The following is a 19,880-nucleotide window of genomic DNA, read 5'->3' on the forward strand; positions in this document are numbered from 1 at the left end:
TTAAAAAATAAGAATAAAAATAATGGGCTGGAGAGATGGCTTAGCGGTTAAGGCGCTTGCCTGCAAGGCTAAAGGACCCAGGTTCAATTCTCCAGGATCCATGTAAGCCAGATGCACAAAGTGGCACATGCATCTGGAGTTCGTTTGCAGTAGGTAAAGGCCCTGGTGTGCTCATTTTCTGTCTCTCGCTCATCTCTCTCTGCCTCTTTTTCTCTCTCAAATAAATACAAATTTTTTTAAAGCTTAGAAAAAAATTTAAAAATAAAAAAAAACGCTCAAATTGTTACGTTTAAATAAATCTGGAATTCTCCTGATGAATAGCAAATTTATTCCCACTAGATAGACCATAGATCCATATGAGGCCTAAGCGGGGTGCAGTGGTCTTGTCCCGCCTGCAGGGGCCGCAGCTGCGGTGTCAGGGCCCGCGCCGCAGCGCACGCATGCGCAGTGGAGCCTCCCTGCAGCGCCCTTCCCCAGCCCCAGCCCCCTTGTCCCCGCCCTTTACCAAACCTGGTACTGCAGAGCAGGATCTGACATAGGGTGTTGCAGGTGGATGGAGGCTCCTCAGTGTCACACCTGGCCCATCCATCCCTCCAGCTGTGGAAGTGAACACTTCCCGTTCCCCTTCCGCTTTGTTCCTTCTCAGTTGTGTTACTTAAGGTAGAATGAATTTTCCAATACACAAGCCAGTCATCTAGAGCAAATTCAAACTGCTTTTTAAAATATGTATTTTATTTATGTATTTATTAGAAAAGAGAAAGATGCAGAGGTGGGGGAAGGGAGGGAGGGAGCGAATGGGCATGCCAGGGACTCCAGCCACTGCAAACAAACACCAGAAGCATGTGCCATTTTGTGTATCTGGCTTATGAGGGTCCTGGGGAATCAAACCAAGGTCCTTTGGCTTTGAAGGCAAGCACCTTAACAGCTAAGCCATCTCTCCAGCCCCCCCTTTTATTTTAAATATATATTTATTTATTTGAGAAAGAGGCAAAGAGAGAGAGAGAAAGAGAGAGAAAATGGGAATGGCAGGGCCTCCAGCCACTGCAAACTCCAGACGCATGTGTCCCCTTGTGCATCTCAGGCCCCTTTTGTTAAAAAAAAATATTTTATTTATTTGTAAGCAGAGAGAGGTAGAGACAGAGAGAGAAAGAGAGAGAGGAAGAGAGAGAGAGAGAGAGAAAGAATAGGCACACCAGGGCCTGTAGCCATTGCAAACAAACTCCAGACACATGTGCTACCTTGTGCATGTGGATTACATGGGTTCTAGGTAGTCGAACCAAGCACCTTAACCACTGGGCCATCGATCCAGCCCTCAAACTCCTTTTAAATTCAATTACTTAAGTTTTTGGAGGCAGGGTCTCATATAGCTTAGAAGTGCCTCAAACTTACTAAGTAGCCTAGGGGATGTCCTTGTACTGATGATCCTCCTGCCTGTACCTCCTCGGTGCTAGAGTGACAGGGGTGCACCTCACCACCTCTTTTTTTTATTTAATTTTTTTGTTGTTATTTTTATTTATTTATTTGAGAGCAACAGAGAGAGAGAGAGAGGGAGAGAGAATTGGCATGCCAGGGCTTCCAGCCACTGCAAACAAACTTCAGACGTGTGCACTCCCTTGTGCATCTGGCTAATGTGGGTCCTGGGGAATCAAGCCTTGAACTGGGGTCCTTAGGCTTTACAGGCAAGCGCTTCACCACTAAGCCATCTCTCCAGCACTCACCACCTCTTTTAAAATAATTTCTTTTTGTTTATTTTCATTTATTTATTTGAGAGCAACAGACAGAGAGAGAAAGAGGCAGATAGAGCGAGAGAATGGGCACGCCAGGGCCTCCAGCTGCTGCAAATGAACTCCAGACGCGTGTGCCCCCTTGTGCATCTGGATAACATGGGTCCTGGATGATCAAGCCTCGAACCGGGGTCCTCAGGCTTCACAGGCAAACACTTAACCAGTAAGCCATTTCTCTAGCCCACACCATCTCTTTTATGGGGGGTAGTTTCTGAGGTAAGGTCTCACTCCAGCTCAAGTTGACCTGGAATTCACTGTATAGTTTCAGGCTGGTCTCAAACTCAAGGTGATCCTTCTTCCTCTGCCTCCTAAGCGTTGAGATTAAAGGTTTGCGCCACCATGCCAGACCTGGCACTACTTTTTTTTTAATGCATAGTCTCACTCTAGCCTAATCTCATCTGGAAGTTACTCTGTAGCCCAGACTGGCTAATGCAGCAATACTCCTGCCTCAACCTTGTGAGTTCAAGCCTAGCCTCAACCTTCCCCCTTTTTAAAAATGTTATTTATTATAGAGAGACAGAGAAAGAGAATGGGTGTGCCAGGGCCTCTAGTTACTGCAAAGGAACTCCAGGTGCATGTGCCATTTGCAACCAAACCTGCACCCTTAGGCTTTACAGACAAGTGCCTTAACTGCTAAGCTGTCTCTCCAGCCCAACCTTTTTTTGTGATTGTGCATGTGTGTAGTATGGGTGATGTGTTGTGCGTGCATATATACTGTATGCACATATGTATGCAGTGTGTCTGCAGAGGCTAGCTAGAGGAGACTGTCACGTTTCCTTGAGCCTGGGGTCTCTCTCTGAACCTAGAACTGCCATCGTTTTCAGTCAGGGTGATTGACCTGGAGTCCTGGCGATTCTATCTCTGCTCCTTTCACAGTTGAGGTTACAGGTGTGCAAGCCAGCTGTTTATGTGGGTTCTGGACTAGAACTCACGGCCCACCAGGACCTCAAGCTGGGTAACAAGCACAATTACTCACCGAGTCATCTTCCCAGTCCCTCAACTCTCTCTTGTTAAAATTTAATTGGGGGGGGGAGGGAGGGAATTAACATGGGATTCTTTTTATAATCATGGAAAATGCTAATAAAAATTTTTAAAAAAATTAAAAAAAATTTAGAGAACCCCCCCCAAAATAAATAAATACCCTCAAAAGAAAATTTAATTTAATTTTGGTTTTTCAAGGTAGGGTCTCACTCTAGCCCTGGAATTCAGGCTGACCTGGAATTTACTCTGTGGTCTCAGGGTGGCCTCAAACTCAGGGTGATCCTCCCACCTCTGCCTCCTAGCCTCCCATCTCTGCCTCCACAGTGTTGGGATTAAAGGTATGTGCCACGACGCCTAGCTTCTTCTTCTTCTTCTTCTTCTTCTTTTTAATTATTTGAGAGAGAAAGAGGGGGAGAGAGAGAGAGAGAGAATGAATATGCATCAGGGCCTCTAGCCACTGCAAACGAACTCCAGATGCTTTCGCCCACCATGTGCATCTGGCCTTATGTGGGTTCTGGGTCCTTTGGCTTGGCCAGCAAGCACCTTAATTGCTAAGCAATTTCTCCAGCACTCTTTTTTTTTCTTTTTTTTTTGAGGCAGGGTCTCACTCTAGCTCAGGCTGACCTGGAACTCACTCTATATTCTCAGGATGGCCTCAAACTCACGGTGATCCTCCTACCTCTGCCTCCCGAGTGCTGGGATTAAAGGCATGCATCACCATGCCAGGCATTTTATTTTTTCCTTTATTTTTTATTATTATTATTATTATTTTTTTGGTTTTTCGAGGTAGGGTCTCACTCTAGCCCAGGCTAACCTGGAATTCACACTATGGAGTCTCAGGGTGGCCTCGAACTCATGGCGATCCTCCTACCTCTGCCTCCCAAGTGCTGGGATTAAAGGCGTGCACCACCACGCCCGGCTTTATTTTTTAATATCTGCAAGCAAGCAGAGAGGCAGAGAGAAGAAGGTGGGGGAGAGAATAGGCACACCAGGGCCTCCAGTCACTTCAAATGAACTCCAGATGAATGTGTCCCCTTGTGCATCTGGCTTACGTGGGTCCTGGAGAGTTGAACAAGGATCCTTTGGCTTTGTGGGCAAACGCCTTAACTGCTAAACCATCTCTCCAGCCCATAGGCATGCTTCTTATCTGCTGAGTCATCTCCCTAGCCTTCGACCCCCCTTTGTTTTTGAGTTAGGGTCTCACTCTAGCCCATGCTGACCTGGAACTCACTCTGTCGTCTCAGGGTGGCCTCGAACTCATGGCAATCCTCTTACCTCTGCCTTATGAGTGCTGGAATTAAAGGGATGCACCACCACGCCCTGCTCAACCTTCTCTTTTAAGGAGAACATTTGTATTCCTGTCTGCAATGTTCTCTTATCTGCATTTGCCACACAATAGATTTTTAAACTATTTAGAATGCCAGACCCGTCTTGCCTTGGGTCATGCCTTGCCTTGAGAAATGAACATAAGTCGTGTAAGCACACACAGTGTCCTTTTTTCAGAGGTGACACCTGATATCTGCCACTCTTGAGGCTCTGAGCTCCTACCTGCCTCAGTTTCCTCCTGTCTTGAATGGGGATGAGCAAGAGGAGTCATTGATTGCATGAACCCACGATATGACAGCGTTTTACAAAGGGACAGAAGCATTTGTTGGGGAGGCCGACTGGAAACTGTATTGCTGTTTGCGAGGAGGTGATGCCTCCCCCTCCCCAGCCCAGAGAAAGATCTGTGCAGTCTTTTTATCACGGGAGTGCTGCGGGGTGGGGGAGGTTCCCCCAGCGGGTTTATTTATTTGCACGGATTCGGACACTACTCACTGAACCTCCACTCATTATGGGTGCCTACTGTGTGCCCAGAGCCGCCTGTGTTCTAGTTCATTTTCTGCAGTCCCTAAGAGGTCACCTTAGGACAGCGGGCTGAACGGTCTTCCAGCGCCCACTGCTGGACAGACATGAAGTACACACGGAGGTTGAGCCCGAGGCGCACAGCCCCGGCCTCAGATACTGCAGATCTACCGCTGACATGGCAACTGTTTGATTAGTACGAATAACTAACACAGACGGCTGGCGTTTACTGAGCACGTGGCTGAACTCTCTCCGTGCTGTTAATTCCCGTTCGCTAAATGGCAGGGTAAGTCCTGAGGGGTGCCTCAGTTTACACCCGGGGAAGCCGGGCGGGTGGCTCAGGCCCTCAGGCCTGCCATCCAAGCACTCGGAAGGCCGAGACAGGAGGATTGCTGTGAGGTCAGCCCCGGCTACACATCCTGTCTCAAAAAAAAAAAAAGCCGGGCGTGGTCACAAATATAACCCGCAGGATCTTGGGAGGCTGAGACCGGAGGATTGCCGTGAGTTCGAGGCCAGTTTGGCTACAGAGTGGGTTCCAGGTCAGCATGGGACAGAGTGAGACGCTACCTCAAAAGAAAACAACAACAACAAAAAAGTAAAAAAGGAAAAAAAATTACATAAGGAATTGCAAAAATAGTCCAAAGTACCAAAGTCTGTCCAGCAGCTTCCGCCATGGAGAGGTGTCAGGTTACACAACAATTCGCAAGCCCGGAAATCAGACGTCGGCCTAAGCCTGGGGTCCGACCCATTTTTGCCTGTGCTTCTCATTCATGAGCCCGGCGCTTTGCGAAGGGACCTAGTTACAAATACATGGCGACGAATCTCAATGGACACCGCGCTCAGCACTCCGCACGCCAGGAAAGGCGCAGCAGCGACCCCGCCGGCGACTCACGGGTTAATGAAAGGCGCCCGTTTGTGCGCATGTGCGCGCTGCCGCTTAGCCCCGCCCCCGCCGCCCGCTCATAGGATACGCCCAACCGGCGTCGTCCTATAAAATACGGGGCGTTGACGTCAGCGGCCTCTTCCGCCGCCGCCGCCGCCATCGTCGGCGCGCCTCGCTCCTCTTCGCTCGGATCTGCCTGGGAGAATCCGCCGCCATCCGCCACCATGGTGAGTCAGTTGATAGCGTTACGGTGTGGGGAGGGTGGCGGGGACGTCCCCGGGTGGACGCTGCGGGTCTTGGGCTTCTGGGGAGGACGAGGAGGAGACATGGCGGCGGCGGGCCCCGGCTGGAGCCGCGACTTGGTTGGGAAGCGGCCGCCGCCATGTCTGCGCTCGGCTTCCGGGACCCGTGTCCCTCCGGATCCTAGGTGTAAGTCGCCGGTGGTGGGGGGTGGGGTGGCGTGTGATGATGTGGCAGGGCTGAAGTGGCGCGGACCGCGGTGGCAGCGGGGAGACGAGGCGCCTTACGTAACGCAACCCCGGGTTTGAGGGAGTCGGGGTTCGGTAGGACGCATGGATGCTCAAAGCGAGGTCCGAGAAGAGCGAGCCCCCCGAGTTTCGGGGAGGAGGGGCCATGCCTGGCCAGCGGCTCCGAGGCCCTAGCTGGAGGTTGTGGCCTCGCAGCGCTGCCCCGTGGGGAAGGGATGTGTTGGAGTGTCCCACGGAGCCCCACGGTTGCAGAGGAGTGACCTTGGATGTGAAAGGGAGCTTGAGGAAGGCTGTATTCACACCGGCAGTATTAAGGGGAGGTTTTGTCCCCATATACAGAGTGATTGTCCCTTGTGTCACCAAGTCCCAGGGGATTGTCACCCCCAGTGTCCTGTCCCCACTCCTCTTACTGGATTGTCAGCTCTGAATCCTTGTGGAGTGGGTCTTGCCCCAGTCCATTCCGGCCCCTGGTAGTGGCGGTTCTCCTGCCATAGCCTCCTGAGTGTTGGGGTTCCAGGCCGAGCTGTCGTGCCTGCCTCAACGTGTCAGTTGGACTGTGTAATATGTAGCAGACTGGCATTGGACTCCCGATCCTCCTGCCTCAGCCTCAAGATGGGCTCCCTGTGACTGGCTTGGATTGCTGATTGACAGCTGTTCTGGGTCTTGGGGACACCCGGTGTGTTGTCTAAGGGTGCAGAGGTTGTGTACTTGAGTTGGGTGGCAAGACAGCCTCCAAGGTCCCCAGGCAGGACATGCAGTGATCTGGACCTGGTGTCTCTGGAAGGTCTGGCTGACCCCTCCCCTGTGCTCGTCCAGGTGAACTTCACGGTAGACCAGATCCGTGCCATCATGGACAAGAAGGCCAATATCAGGAACATGTCTGTCATCGCCCACGTGGACCACGGCAAGTCCACGCTGACAGATTCACTGGTGTGCAAGGCGGGCATTATAGCCTCTGCGCGGGCCGGGGAGACACGCTTCACTGACACACGCAAGGATGAGCAGGAGCGCTGCATCACCATCAAGTCCACGTGAGTGCCCCATAAGATAGGAGGCAATGGGAGGAGCAGCCTGTGAGGACCAGTCTGCCCCTCCCTGCCAGTCTGTTCTCTGATTCTTGTGTCAGTGGTAACCAGAGCTACTACCTAACCTCTGTCCTGAACAATGTGTCGCTGACAGTGACGATGTCAGGGAGCAGGGCTGTGTGGCCCCAGTGGGTGGCTGTGGGGTTGCCTGCTTGTGGAGGGGTGAGGACCGTCTTGAAGTTCCTGCTGCTGCCACCTGGGGACAGATGTGCATGGGCTCCTGAGGAGGGATGTACACACAGGTTGGATGCACATACCCCCATGGAAGCTTTCCATTTTGGGGTCCTGGCTGCTGACACTATTCCCTCCCCAGCGCCATCTCCCTCTTCTACGAGCTCTCAGAGAACGACCTGAACTTCATTAAGCAAAGCAAGGATGGCTCGGGCTTCCTCATCAACCTCATTGATTCCCCGGGCCACGTGGACTTCTCATCAGAGGTGACAGCGGCACTGCGTGTGACAGACGGGGCTTTGGTGGTGGTGGACTGCGTGTCAGGCGTGTGCGTGCAGACGGAGACGGTACTGCGGCAGGCCATCGCTGAGCGGATCAAGCCAGTGCTCATGATGAACAAGATGGACCGTGCGCTGCTCGAGCTGCAGCTGGAACCCGAGGAACTCTACCAGACCTTCCAGCGCATCGTGGAGAACGTCAATGTCATCATCTCCACCTATGGCGAGGGCGAGAGTGGGCCCATGGGCAACATCATGGTGAGTGGCATGGCAGGTGGGTGCAGGCTGTGCAAGCAGGTCCACTCGCACGTGATGACTTAAATTCTTCACTTTGACCTGAAGTCTACTGAAGAAACACAGTGTCTGAGGCCCTTCTGTGTGGGGATCTGGTGGCCTGTGGATCACGCTGCAGCTCCTCAGTGTGGCTCTCTCCTGCTCTGTAGATTGACCCTGTTCTCGGTACAGTGGGCTTTGGCTCTGGCCTGCATGGCTGGGCCTTCACCCTGAAGCAGTTTGCTGAGATGTATGTAGCCAAGTTTGCTGCCAAGGGCGAAGGTCAGTTGGGGCCTGCTGAGCGTGCCAAGAAAGTAGAGGACATGATGAAGAAGCTGTGGGGTGACCGGTGAGCTTTGGGGATCAGTTACATGACAGGGTTCTCCCATGTCACCCCCAAACCTCCAGCTTAGTGGTGTACACCTTCTCCCCACCAGGTACTTTGACCCAGCCAACGGCAAGTTCAGCAAGTCGCCCACTAGCCCTGACGGGAAGAAGCTGCCCCGCACCTTCTGCCAGCTTATCCTTGACCCAGTCTTCAAGGTGGGCAGCTGGCTGCACTGAGGTTCCTAGCTCTGGGGACAGGTTCATTTCAGGGTGGCATCTCATCCCCTCCTGGTGTGTGCAGGTATTTGATGCCATCATGAACTTCAAGAAAGAGGAGACTGCCAAGTTGATCGAGAAGCTGGACATCAAACTGGACAGTGAGGATAAGGACAAGGAGGGCAAGCCCCTGCTGAAGGTAAGCCTGAGGGCCACTTGGTGTGCTCTCCCTTTGGGCAGAGTGTGGGGCTGACAGTTGTCACCTGCTGCAGGCTGTGATGCGCCGCTGGCTGCCTGCTGGAGATGCACTGCTGCAGATGATAACTATCCACCTGCCATCACCTGTCACTGCCCAGAAGTACCGCTGCGAGCTGCTCTATGAGGGGCCTCCGGATGATGAGGCTGCCATGGGTAGGTGTTCCTGGAGATACTGCGCCCTGGCTTGGAAGGTTCCCAAGGTTCTGTTAGGAGAATAACATTGGGGAACTCTCTACCCCCAGGTATTAAAAGCTGTGATCCCAAGGGACCCCTCATGATGTACATTTCAAAGATGGTGCCCACCTCTGACAAAGGCCGGTTCTATGCCTTTGGGCGTGTATTCTCGGGCCAGGTGTCAACTGGCCTGAAGGTGCGGATTATGGGCCCCAACTACACCCCAGGCAAGAAGGAGGACCTGTATCTAAAGCCCATCCAGAGGTGCGTTATGCAACAGACACTTGCTTGTCACAGGAGCCAGAGGACCAGCCTGGCTTAGTGTTGGGACTGGGTATGGAGGGGGAGACTGGTTCATTCCTTTGGTGCGTTGGGCCTGAATCTTCTGTGACACTCAGGGTTATTGTGACTTGTGTGGAATATGGACTAAATAGGAACATCATGAGGAGGGTCAGTTAGGGTCCAGGATGACATTGCCTCCTGCTCTCCAGAACCATCTTAATGATGGGCCGCTACGTGGAGCCCATTGAAGATGTGCCCTGTGGGAACATTGTTGGCCTGGTGGGTGTGGACCAGTTCCTGGTGAAGACTGGAACCATCACCACGTTCGAGCATGCCCATAACATGCGTGTGATGAAGTTCAGTGTCAGTCCCGTGGTCCGAGTGGCCGTGGAGGCTAAGAACCCAGCCGACCTGCCCAAGCTGGTGGAGGGTCTGAAGCGGCTGGCCAAGTCTGACCCCATGGTGCAGGTGGGCCTGGTGTCTGTACTGTCCTCCATTGTGTTCCCATAGGGGTGGCTGGCCCATCATGCAGATGTGGGTGCAATGGGGACAGTAGGGGTATCAAGTTGATGTCACCCAGGTGGATCTGCTGGCTTGGCTGTAGTCCTGCCATCTCTGGTCTCACTTCATGCCCTTTGGCTGGTCTTTACCTGCTGTCTGAGGGGCTTTTGCCCTAGCACCACCAGAGCAGCCTTGTCTTGGGGTGTAGTTTACAGTTGGTTGTAGTGTGTGCCCCCAATGCTGAGTGCCTTGTCCCACAGTGCATCATTGAGGAGTCTGGGGAGCACATCATCGCTGGTGCTGGGGAGCTGCACTTGGAGATCTGCCTCAAGGACCTGGAGGAGGACCATGCTTGCATCCCTATCAAGGTGGGCTCCATGCTGCATTGTGGCTCCCTAGAGCAGCACCATTCAGCTGGCTCTGCTAGGAAGGTCTCCCCTCATAATGACACCCATGGCTTCCCTTGTGCAGAAATCAGACCCGGTGGTCTCATACCGCGAGACAGTGAGTGAGGAGTCCAATGTGCTGTGTCTGTCGAAGTCACCCAACAAGCACAACCGGCTGTACATGAAGGCTCGACCCTTCCCAGATGGCCTGGCTGAGGACATTGACAAGGGCGAGGTGTCTGCACGCCAGGAGCTCAAGCAGCGGGCACGCTACTTGGCTGAGAAGTACGAGTGGGACGTGGCCGAGGCCCGCAAGATCTGGTGCTTTGGGCCTGATGGCACTGGTCCCAACATCCTCACAGACATCACCAAGGGTGTGCAGTACCTCAATGAAATCAAGGACAGTGTGGTAGCTGGCTTCCAGTGGGCCACCAAGGAGGTGAGTGGGACAGCTTCATTCTGGAGTGGGGCTCAGCTTGCTTCTGAACTCATCTCTTGGGGAGCTGTGGGTACTGGCATGGGCAGTCTGCAGCATGATACTGGGAATGCTGGGTTTCCTGGGTTGGTTGTCCTTCTCTCAAGCAACTGGTCTCCTTCCCAGGGTGCTCTGTGTGAGGAGAACATGCGAGGTGTGCGCTTCGATGTGCATGATGTGACCCTTCATGCGGACGCCATCCACCGTGGGGGTGGCCAGATCATCCCCACAGCTCGGCGCTGCCTCTATGCCAGTGTGCTGACTGCGCAGCCGCGCCTCATGGAGCCCATCTACCTAGTGGAGATCCAGTGTCCTGAGCAGGTGGTTGGGGGCATCTACGGGGTCCTAAACAGGAAACGGGGCCATGTATTTGAGGAGTCCCAGGTGGCCGGCACCCCCATGTTCGTTGTCAAGGCCTATCTGCCTGTCAACGAGTCCTTTGGTGAGTGCTAGCTTGAACTTTACAGCTGCAAAAGGGCGGGATACACTTGGTGTGTGTCTGGAGGGGCTGGGGTGTGAGGTGGTCAGCTGCATGCTTGTACCCTGACCCTTCCCTGTTTCATCCTGACCACAGGCTTCACAGCTGACTTGCGCTCCAACACGGGCGGCCAGGCCTTCCCGCAGTGCGTATTTGACCACTGGCAGATCCTGCCTGGTGACCCCTTTGACAACAGCAGCCGCCCCAGCCAGGTGGTGGCTGAGACCCGCAAGCGCAAGGGCCTGAAGGAGGGCATTCCAGCCCTGGACAACTTCTTGGACAAATTATAGATGCCTGTGCCACCCAGCAGGACGCAGCTGGCTCCCACACCGGCTCCACCACAATACGCCCACCTGCGTCCCAGCCCCTCGGACTGTCCCACGGGCTACCTGGCTGCCTGTGCCATCGTCTTGTGCCATGGCCCAGCGCCAACACTTAATGCGTTTCTATTTATTTTGGGGTTCCAAGGCAGTGGACACCCTTTGCAGGGACTGGCGGCCAATGGTGTGGGACGCGGGCGGGACCCCTGGGCTTGTCATTTTCTTGAGGGAAACTGCAGATGTCAGATTCTAAAATAAACGCATTAAGAGGCTTGTGTGGGTACCTGGCCCCAAGTGGCTTTCCCGTCAGTGCCATCAAAATAAATTGGATCTGGTGGTAACTTAGAGTGGCTTGTCCCCATCCTTTCTACCCCTGGGCCCCTACAGTCTTGTCAGGACTTGTGCAGCTTGGAGGGATGTTAACTTGCCTTGTCCTGGAATGGGGCTCGTAGCCCAGGTTGTCTGAGAGTATCCTCGAACGCATGTTAGTCCTGCCTAAAGAGCTGCTGGAAGGCATGTCAGTTTGCGTGTTCCGGGGTGGGTGAAGTGGGGCGTCACCAGAACCCTGACTTCCCATGTTCAGCTTCAGCACTCCGGCCAGGGCAGGAGGGGGTGGGGCCGGAAGTTGGCCTTCGTCACCGGTGGTCGTTTCTGTGCCCGCCAATCAGTTAAGGGAGGGCGAGCCAGTCAGCCAATGGCGGGCTGTAACTAGGTGTGGCTCCCGGAGAGCCGGCTGGGGGCGTGGCGTCGGCCCGCGGCCTGAGCGCTGGGGACATCGGCCAATGAGCGGCCGGGTCCCCCTCCCAGGGGTGGGGCCCGGAGAAGTCGCGTCATTGGCGCAGGCGCGGTGCGGACTAGCTGAGGGCAGCAGTGGCCAGCGCGGCGGCTACGGGCCGGGCCGGCATCGGGGCCGCGGAGGAGGTGCGGACGGGCTCAGGGGTGCTTCAGACGGGTCATGGCAAGTCGGGGTGACCTGCGAGGTCGGGCTTCCCTAGACGCTGGCAGAGTTTGCGGGTGATGGGCTTTTAGCTCTCGGGAGCCTCCCTGGCCAGGACGGTGTGGTTCGTGGGAGCTCAGCCTGGGGGTGCGAGAGCTTGAGACCAAAGCTGTTCGCTTGTCACTGATGGAGGAAGAAGGCCAGGAACCATGGGAGAAGAAGGGACTGGGTGTGAGGAGTAAGGGGCGGGGATTATCATTAGGTATTGTGTATGTATGAGGCTTGTTAATAAAAAGTTAAAGGTGGGGGTCCTGGGATGAACAAAGACTCCAGTCCCAGCAGCATATGGGAACTATACTGTTACTGGGAAGAGATCAAAGATGACTAAAGCTGTCACCAACGGAGATTCCGGAAAAGACCTAGCCCCCCCCCCCCTAGGGGCAGAGCCTCCTCCAGGAATTTAGATGTCGGGGTGCTGGAGTGCAAGGCTGGGTCCATGATGAACAGGGAGGTGTGACGTCTTCTTGTCCGCCTCTTGTAGGTGTGTGGTTAGGGGACTCTGCGAGGTCTGGTCCCCACACTGCAGTGACCTCTGTTTCCCCTGGGAGGACCCTCCGGAAGGCAGGCCACCATGTCCACGTTCAGGCAGGAAGATGTGGAGGACCATTATGAAATGGGAGAGGAGTTGGGCAGGTGAGTAGGGGTCTCTACTTGCCTTTTGTCCCTTGAAAGAATGACTCCCTGTCATAGGTTTGGTGGTACCTGTATGGGATATACAGCGCCAGGTAGCCATGTCCTTTCCTCTGAGGCCCTCTATTGTCCCTCTGTGGGGACAGGAATATGGAGTCTAATACAGAGCCTGGCCTGTGTTTGTCAGTAACCCGCGGCTTTGGTCCTTCTGCCAACACCTCTCTAGTGCTGGGATAGCTTTTCTTTGTTTTCTTGAGATGGAGTCTCACCTGAAACTCAGTTGGTAGCTCAGACTAGCCTCAAACTCAAGATGTCCCTGCCTCAGCTTCCTGAGTGCTAGGATGAGTGGCATGTGTCCCCATGCCCTACAGGCCATTTGTCTCTCTCTGACTATCTTTTCTTGAGGGGGGACGTTGAGTTTCCCAGAGGCAGTTTCCTAGGGGTGTTAGAAGAGTTCTTTGGGTTTCAGGCCTGGTTAGATCTCCTCCCCCAGCCCAGCCAGGCCCTGCTAGGTCCAGCCTTTTTCCGCAGAGTCTCTGACCTTATTTGGCGGGCTCTGTGCTGGCCAGCCTTCCTAGGACTGTGTGGCCCGCCCCATGATGTCACCAGGATGGAATGTAAATAACTGAGCCTTGTGTCAAGCCTGCTAGGCTAGATAGAGACTTCCTCTGTTTTGGGATCCTGAGTCTTCAAGAACCTGCTGGCCCCACCCCCTGCATAACGCCTCAGTGTCTTCTGAGATCTGTTTCAGGACCCCAGAATGCAAGGGTTTTTGGATGCTCAAGTCCCTTCTTTCATATGATGAAGCATTTGAGCCGAGCATGCCTTTAATCCCAGCACTTGGGAGGCAGCTGTGTAGTGGATCACCATGAGTTCGAGGCCACCCTGAGACTATATAGTGAATTCCAGGTTAGCCTGGACTAGTGTGAAACCTTACCTTGAAAACAAACACACAAAACGAGGGTTGGAGAGATGGCTTGTCTAAGAAGCTTAAGGACCTAAACTCAATTCCCTATTACCCATGTAATCAAGATGCACAAGGTGGTACATGTATTTGGAATTCATTTGCAGTGTTTGGAGATCCTGGAGCACCCATTCTCTCTGTTTTTCCAATAAATAAATAAAATATATAAAAAAATAAACAAGACAGAAACAAGCCTCAGTGGTTAAAGTGCTTACCTGCGAAGTCTAAGGACCCAGGTTCAATTCCCAGGTACCCACATAAAGCCAGATGTACAAGGTGGCACACGCGTCTGGAGTTTGCAGTGGCTGGAGGCTCTGGCGTGCTTATTCTCTCTTTCTCTCTACTTGCCTGTTTGTTTGTTTTTTTTTTCTCTCTCTCTCTCAAATAAATACATTAAAAATAAAAGAAGCTGGGGCTGGAGAGATGGCTTAGTGGTTAAGGCACTTACCTGCGAAGCCAAGGGACCTAAGTTTGATTGCCCACGACCCATGTAAACCTGATGCACAAGGGTGCATGTGTCTGGAGTTTGTTTGCAGCGGCTAGAGGCCCTGGTGTGCCCATTCTCACTGTCTGTTTTCCTTCTCTCTCTCTCTGCTTGCAAATAAATAAATTAAAAAATAATTTTTTAAAAAAGCTAGGCATGGTGGCACATGCCTTTAATCCCAGCACTTGGGAGGCAGAGGTAGGAGGATCACTGTGAGTTCGAGGCCACCCTGAGACTACACAGTGAATTCCAATTCAGCCTGGGCTAGAGTGAGACCCTACCTTGAAAGCCAAAAAATAAAAATAAAAACTAAAAATAAATAAAGTCTGGTGTGGTGGCACACACACATATCTGCCATCCTAGCACTAAGGAGGTAAAGGCAGGAGGATCAGAAGTTCAAGGTCATCCTGGGCTCCCGCAGACCCTGCCTCTGCTGTCCACCTGCCCTGTCCTTGGTGCCAATGGACACTGTCCAGCTGCTGCAATAAATGGAAATACATTGTGTGGTCTTACCTTAAAGGAAAAAAAGTTTTTATGTTTTTAGCCATGGTGTGGGAAGTTCATGTCCAAGGTCAGGCTGCTCTATGACTCAGGGTCTCTGGCAGGGTCAACTCAACATGGTGGAATAGATGCTGGAACCAACTTACTAAGAAACAGATGGAGGCCCCAGGGACCTGACATCCTCCCACCAGGCTCTGCCTGTAAAGGCTGTACCCCACCCAATGGCGCCACCTGGGACCAAGACTTCACATGGGTTTTTAGGGACAAATCTATACCAGACTGCAGCAGCAAGCTCTTCTGAGGCTTGCACTAAGCATGTCTGAAGTCCTCAAATTAATGTCCCTTTTCATCCCCACATAAAGAGCTACCCTCACCTCTGTGACTGCCTAAAGTTTCATTGGATTGATTATCATTGTCCCAATAGAACTTTTATTTTGAAGGGTGTGTTGGTGCATGCCTTTAATCCCAGAGGTAGAGATAGGAGGATTGCTGTGAGTTCAAGGCCACCTTGAGTACATAGTGAATTCCAGGTCAGCCTAGGCTAGAGTGAAGCCTACCTCTAAAAAACCTAAAACTTTTATTTTATTTATTTATTTGATAGAGAATGGGCACACCAGGACCTTCAGCCACTGCAAACAAACTCCAGATGCATGCACTGCCTTTTGCATCTGGCTTTTATGTGGGTACTGGGGAATCAACCCAGGTCCTTAGGCTTTGCAGGCAAGCATCTTAGCCACTGAGCCCCAATAAAACTTTTATTTCAGTTTTCCTGTATTTGTTAAGATTTGCTTTGTAGGCAGGGATGGTGGCTCATACCTTTAATCCCAGCAATGCAGAGGCAGAGGTAGGAGGATTTCCATGAGTTCGAGGCTATCCTGAGACTACATAGTGAATTCCAGGTCAGCCTGGGCTAGTGTAAGACCCTACACCAAAAACAAAACAAAACAAAACAAAACAACAAAAAAAGATTTGCTTTGTGTCCTAATATATGCTCTATTTTAGAGAATGATCCATGTGCTGCTGAAATGAATATGTATTCTGCAGCATTTGGATGAAATGTCCTGTAGATGTCTATTAGGTCCATTTATTCTATGACCTCATTTAATCTAGATGCATCTTTGTTTATTTTTTGCCGGGATGACCTGTCAATTGATGAGAATGGGGTGTTGAAGTCACCCACTGCAACTGTGTTTGGTGTTATCTGTGATCTTGGTTCTTCAAATATTCCTTTAGCCTGCTTTTGTTGTGGAATGTCCTTATTCCTCCATCTATTTGAATGGATAGCTTTGCAGGATAATGTAACCTGGTTGATGGGAATCTGACTAGCGTGGTCTCATGTTTAGTTAGTTCTAGGCTAGTTTGGCTACTGAGGTCCTGTCTCAATTCCTGGCCTTCTTCCCTGTGGGAAAAAAATACAAACCTCAAAACAAGCAACATATGCTGTTATCCTGATGGGCTTGCCTTTGTATGTGACTTGATTTTTTTTTTCTAGCCTTGTAACTTAAACTCTCATGTAAGTATAAATTTGTCACATTTAGAAAAAACAGATAACTAAATAAAATTGCAGATGTGGTCTAGTGGTAACCAGTCTCATTTTCTCTTGGCTCCCTATGTGTCATAATAGGAATAAACTCTAAAGTAACACAATCCTGCCACTATGGTGTTCTATGCATGGACATGGGGTCATGAGATGCTTAACTTGGCCTTCTGACAGCATTATCCAAAACAAATACATCCACTATTAAGTAGTTCTCTCAGATATTTGATCATAATCATAGAAAGGCAACTAAAACAAGTCACAATATCTAACTACCTATTAATCTCCATCTATCAGTAATTTGTTGGTACTAGGGCTTACAATCTCGACCACATACATAAAATGGCATGCACAGCAGTGAGAGACACACCCCTACCTTGTGACTTGATTTTTTTCTAACTGCTTTCAATATAATTTCTTTGGTTTGTATATTTTGTAGTTTAATTATAATATGACAGTGGGAGGATCTTTCTGATTTTGTCTGTTTGGCATTCCATAAGCTTCCTATATCTGTATTGGAATCACTTTCCTACTTGGGAAAAGTTTTCTTCTATCATTTTTTTGTTTTTGTTTTTTTGAGGCAGGGTCTCACTCTAGCCCAGACTGACCTGGAACTCACTATGTAGTCTCAGGGTGGCCTCAAACTCATGGTGATCCTCCTACCTCTGCTTCCCGAGTGCTGGGATTAAAGGCACGCACCACCACGCCCGGCCCCAATAAAACCTTTAATTGACAGCTTCTGTAAGTATAGACAATAAATGATAATTTCCATTCCTTCCTCATTTGCCCCTCCCAAATCCACCCTCCACTGAATCCCCTTTTCTCAACTAGTCTCCTATTTTGATGGTATCATTTTTTTCATCCTGTTACGAAAGTCCTGTATAGGTATGTACAGGCCCTGTGAGGTCATGAATATCAAAATAGTATCTGGAAGATTACATTGTAAGAAGTCCTATAGTTCCTTTGGCTATTAACATCTTTCAGTGACCTCTTCCACAATGGACCCTGGACCTTGGAGGGTGTGGTAGAGATGTCTCAGTGTTGAACACTCCACTGTCACTTCTCAGTACTTTGGTGACTTTTGAACCATCCCAGAGGTCACCATCATCTAAAAAGAGAAGCTTATTTAACCAAAAGTGAAAGGAGCATAAATATATGGGTATGAAAGTTAAGAAAAGGGCTTACAGGGCAGCTTGGTGTGCATAATTATGCATTTAGCTAGACAACAGCAGGTGTCACACCCCCGCCCCGCAGGCTCATGACTTCTCCCTCATAGGCTTGTTTCTTGAAATGTATTTTTTTATTTTTTATTTTATTATTTATTTATTTAACAGAGAGAAAGGGAGAGAATGAGTGCACCAGGGCCTCCAGCCACTGAAAATGAACTCCAGATGTGAACGTCTCCCCTTGTGCATCTGGCTTATGTGGGTCCTGGGGAATTGAACCTAGGTCCTTTGGCTTCACAGGCAAATGCCTTAACTGCTAAGCCATCTCCCCAGCACCCCATCTTTTTCTTTTGCTTTTTTGAGGTAGGGTCTCAATCTAGCCCAGGGTAACCTGGAATTCACTATGTAGTCTCAGGGCGGCCTCAAACTCATGGTGGTCCTCCCTCCTCTGCCTCCTGAATGCTCAGATTAAAGGCATGTGCCACCATGCCCAGCCCATCATAGGCTTTTGACTAGGTTTTCAGTACCAGGCATATACTCCTTACCGTGGATTGGGCCTCCAGTCCAACTAGAGAACAGTTGGTTTCCCTGATAACAGACATACCACTATTTCACCAGTTGGCACATTTGGCCTGGGTGGCCAATTAAGACTTGCTGTCCACTGTTGATGACTTCTTTCTTCCATAGGGCTGCATGCAGCATAGCTTTTTCCAGCTTTTTGTCAGCTGGTCCACAGGGAGGAGATTTTCAGTTCAGCTCTAGCTTGATTTCTCAGTGACCTACAGCCCAAGCATGTGGAGTCTTCAGCAATAGGGTCTTACCATCTAGTTCTGGTGGGAAACTAAGAGCCTTGGCAATGGCCTGTAGTGTTTGGAGGGCATTGGAGTCTTCCATAACCAACAACTCACTGGAAGGTATCCCACCCAATTTATGGTTTCTGGTGCACCTTTCCCCATGTCCAGGGGATATTTCTTCTTCTTTTTTTTTTTTTTTTTTTTTTTTTTTTTTTGCTTTTTCAAGGTAGTGTCTTGCTGTAGTCCATCTAGGCTGACATGAATCACATGTGTCACCTGTGCGTCTGGCTTATGTGGGTCCTGTGGAAATCGAAACTAAGTCCTTTGGCAGTGCAGTCAAGTACCTTAACTACTAAGGCATCTCTCCAGCCCACTATCTTTAAAATTTATTTATTTATTTATTTATTTATTTATTTATTTGAGAGAGGGAGGCAGAGAGAGAGAGGGAGAGAGAGAGAGAGGGAGGGAGGGAGAAAGAATGGGTGCACCAGGTCCTATAGCCACTGTAAACAAACTACAGATGATGCACCACCATGTGCATCTGGCTTTATGTGGGTACTGGGTAATTGAACCTGAGTCCTTTGGCTTTGCCAGCAAATGCCTTAATCTCTAAGTCATCTCTCCAGCCACCCTTCTGTCTTTCAAAAACATATATATTATTGGCTAATAAAGAAGTAGGCTTCCATATGGCTTATTTATAACATATTTAATTAAAAATTTATTTATTTATTAGAGACAGAGAAAGGGAGAAAGAGAGGAGAGAGAATGGGCACACCAGGGCCTCAAGCCACTGCAAATGAACTCCAGGTGCATGCGCCATCATTTGCATCTAGCTTACTTGGGATCTGGAGAATCACACCTGGGTCCTTAGGCTTCGCAGATAAGCATCTTAACCACCACTCCAGCCCAATATCTTTAATTTTTAAAATTATTTATTTATTCATTTGAGGGAGAGAGAGAGAGTGGCATGCCAGGGCCTCCAGCCACTGCAAACGAACTCCAGATGCATGCGCTGCCTTGTGCATCTGGCTTACGTGGGTCCTGAAGAGTCGAACTGGGATCCTTTGGCTTTGCAGGCAAAGACCTTAACTACTAAGCCATCTCTCTAATCTTTAATTTTGATTAATCCTCCTACACGCTTTCTATCCTCTATCCCTTCCCCTGATCCCTCTTAGATGATTCCACACCCAGTATTCTGCACCTCTATTTACATGTATACAAGGCCTTCCCCTTAAACTCTTCCCTCTCCTCGCTCCATTATAGCCCCATGCTTTTTTTTTTTTTTTTTTTGGTTTTTCAAGGTAGAGTCTTGCTCTAGCCCAGGCTGACCTGGAATTCACTATGTAGTCTCAGGGTATCCTTGAACTCACAGCAATCCTCCTACCTCTACCCCCCGAGTGCTGGGATTAAAAGAGTGTGCCACCATGTCCAGCTTCCTGCAAATTTCATTTTATTTACTGCTGAATAGAACTCAGTGTATAAATGTACCACAGTTTCATTATCCACTCATCCATTGAGGGACATCTAGGCTGGTTCCATTTCCTAGCTGTTGTGAATAGAGCAGCATAAACATGGCTGTGCAAGTATCTCTAAGGTAGTGTG

The 19,880-nt window shown here is 50.4% G+C and overlaps 2 protein-coding genes and 1 non-coding gene across 5 annotated transcripts in view; all 3 read left to right on the forward strand.

Moving 5' to 3' along the window:
- Window positions 1-5,594: 5,594 nt before the first annotated feature.
- On the forward strand, window positions 5,595-11,550 carry Eef2 (eukaryotic translation elongation factor 2). Its single transcript, XM_004654930.2, has 13 exons — window positions 5,595-5,720; window positions 6,798-7,012; window positions 7,380-7,773; window positions 7,959-8,137; window positions 8,226-8,331; window positions 8,417-8,530; window positions 8,604-8,742; window positions 8,832-9,027; window positions 9,255-9,513; window positions 9,807-9,914; window positions 10,018-10,371; window positions 10,534-10,849; window positions 10,982-11,550. Exons 1-13 carry the CDS (start codon window positions 5,718-5,720, stop codon window positions 11,173-11,175), a joined length of 2,577 nt encoding a protein of 858 aa, XP_004654987.1. The 5' UTR covers window positions 5,595-5,717; the 3' UTR covers window positions 11,176-11,550.
- Window positions 7,821-7,884, forward strand: LOC123455213. Its single transcript, XR_006633759.1, has one exon. It is a non-coding gene; the product is annotated as a small nucleolar RNA SNORD37 (small nucleolar RNA).
- A 496-nt stretch (window positions 11,551-12,046) lies between the features above and the next one.
- Window positions 12,047-19,880, forward strand: part of Dapk3 (death associated protein kinase 3) — a 32,103-nt gene continuing 24,269 nt past the window's right edge. Inside the window, exons 1-2 of one of the 3 annotated variants that reach the window (XM_045134999.1) lie at window positions 12,047-12,126; window positions 12,684-12,835. In XM_045134999.1, coding sequence (XP_044990934.1) covers window positions 12,774-12,835 — 62 coding nt within the window. In that variant the 5' untranslated portion in view covers window positions 12,047-12,126; window positions 12,684-12,773. Of the gene's footprint in view, window positions 12,186-12,683; window positions 12,836-19,880 lie in introns of all 3 variants that reach the window. The other 2 variants (XM_045135000.1, XM_045135002.1) reach the window with 2 other exon arrangements.

The sequence above is a fragment of the Jaculus jaculus genome, chromosome 15 (genome assembly GCF_020740685.1).
Source record: "Jaculus jaculus isolate mJacJac1 chromosome 15, mJacJac1.mat.Y.cur, whole genome shotgun sequence".
NCBI classification, from domain to species: Eukaryota; Metazoa; Chordata; class Mammalia; order Rodentia; family Dipodidae; genus Jaculus; species Jaculus jaculus.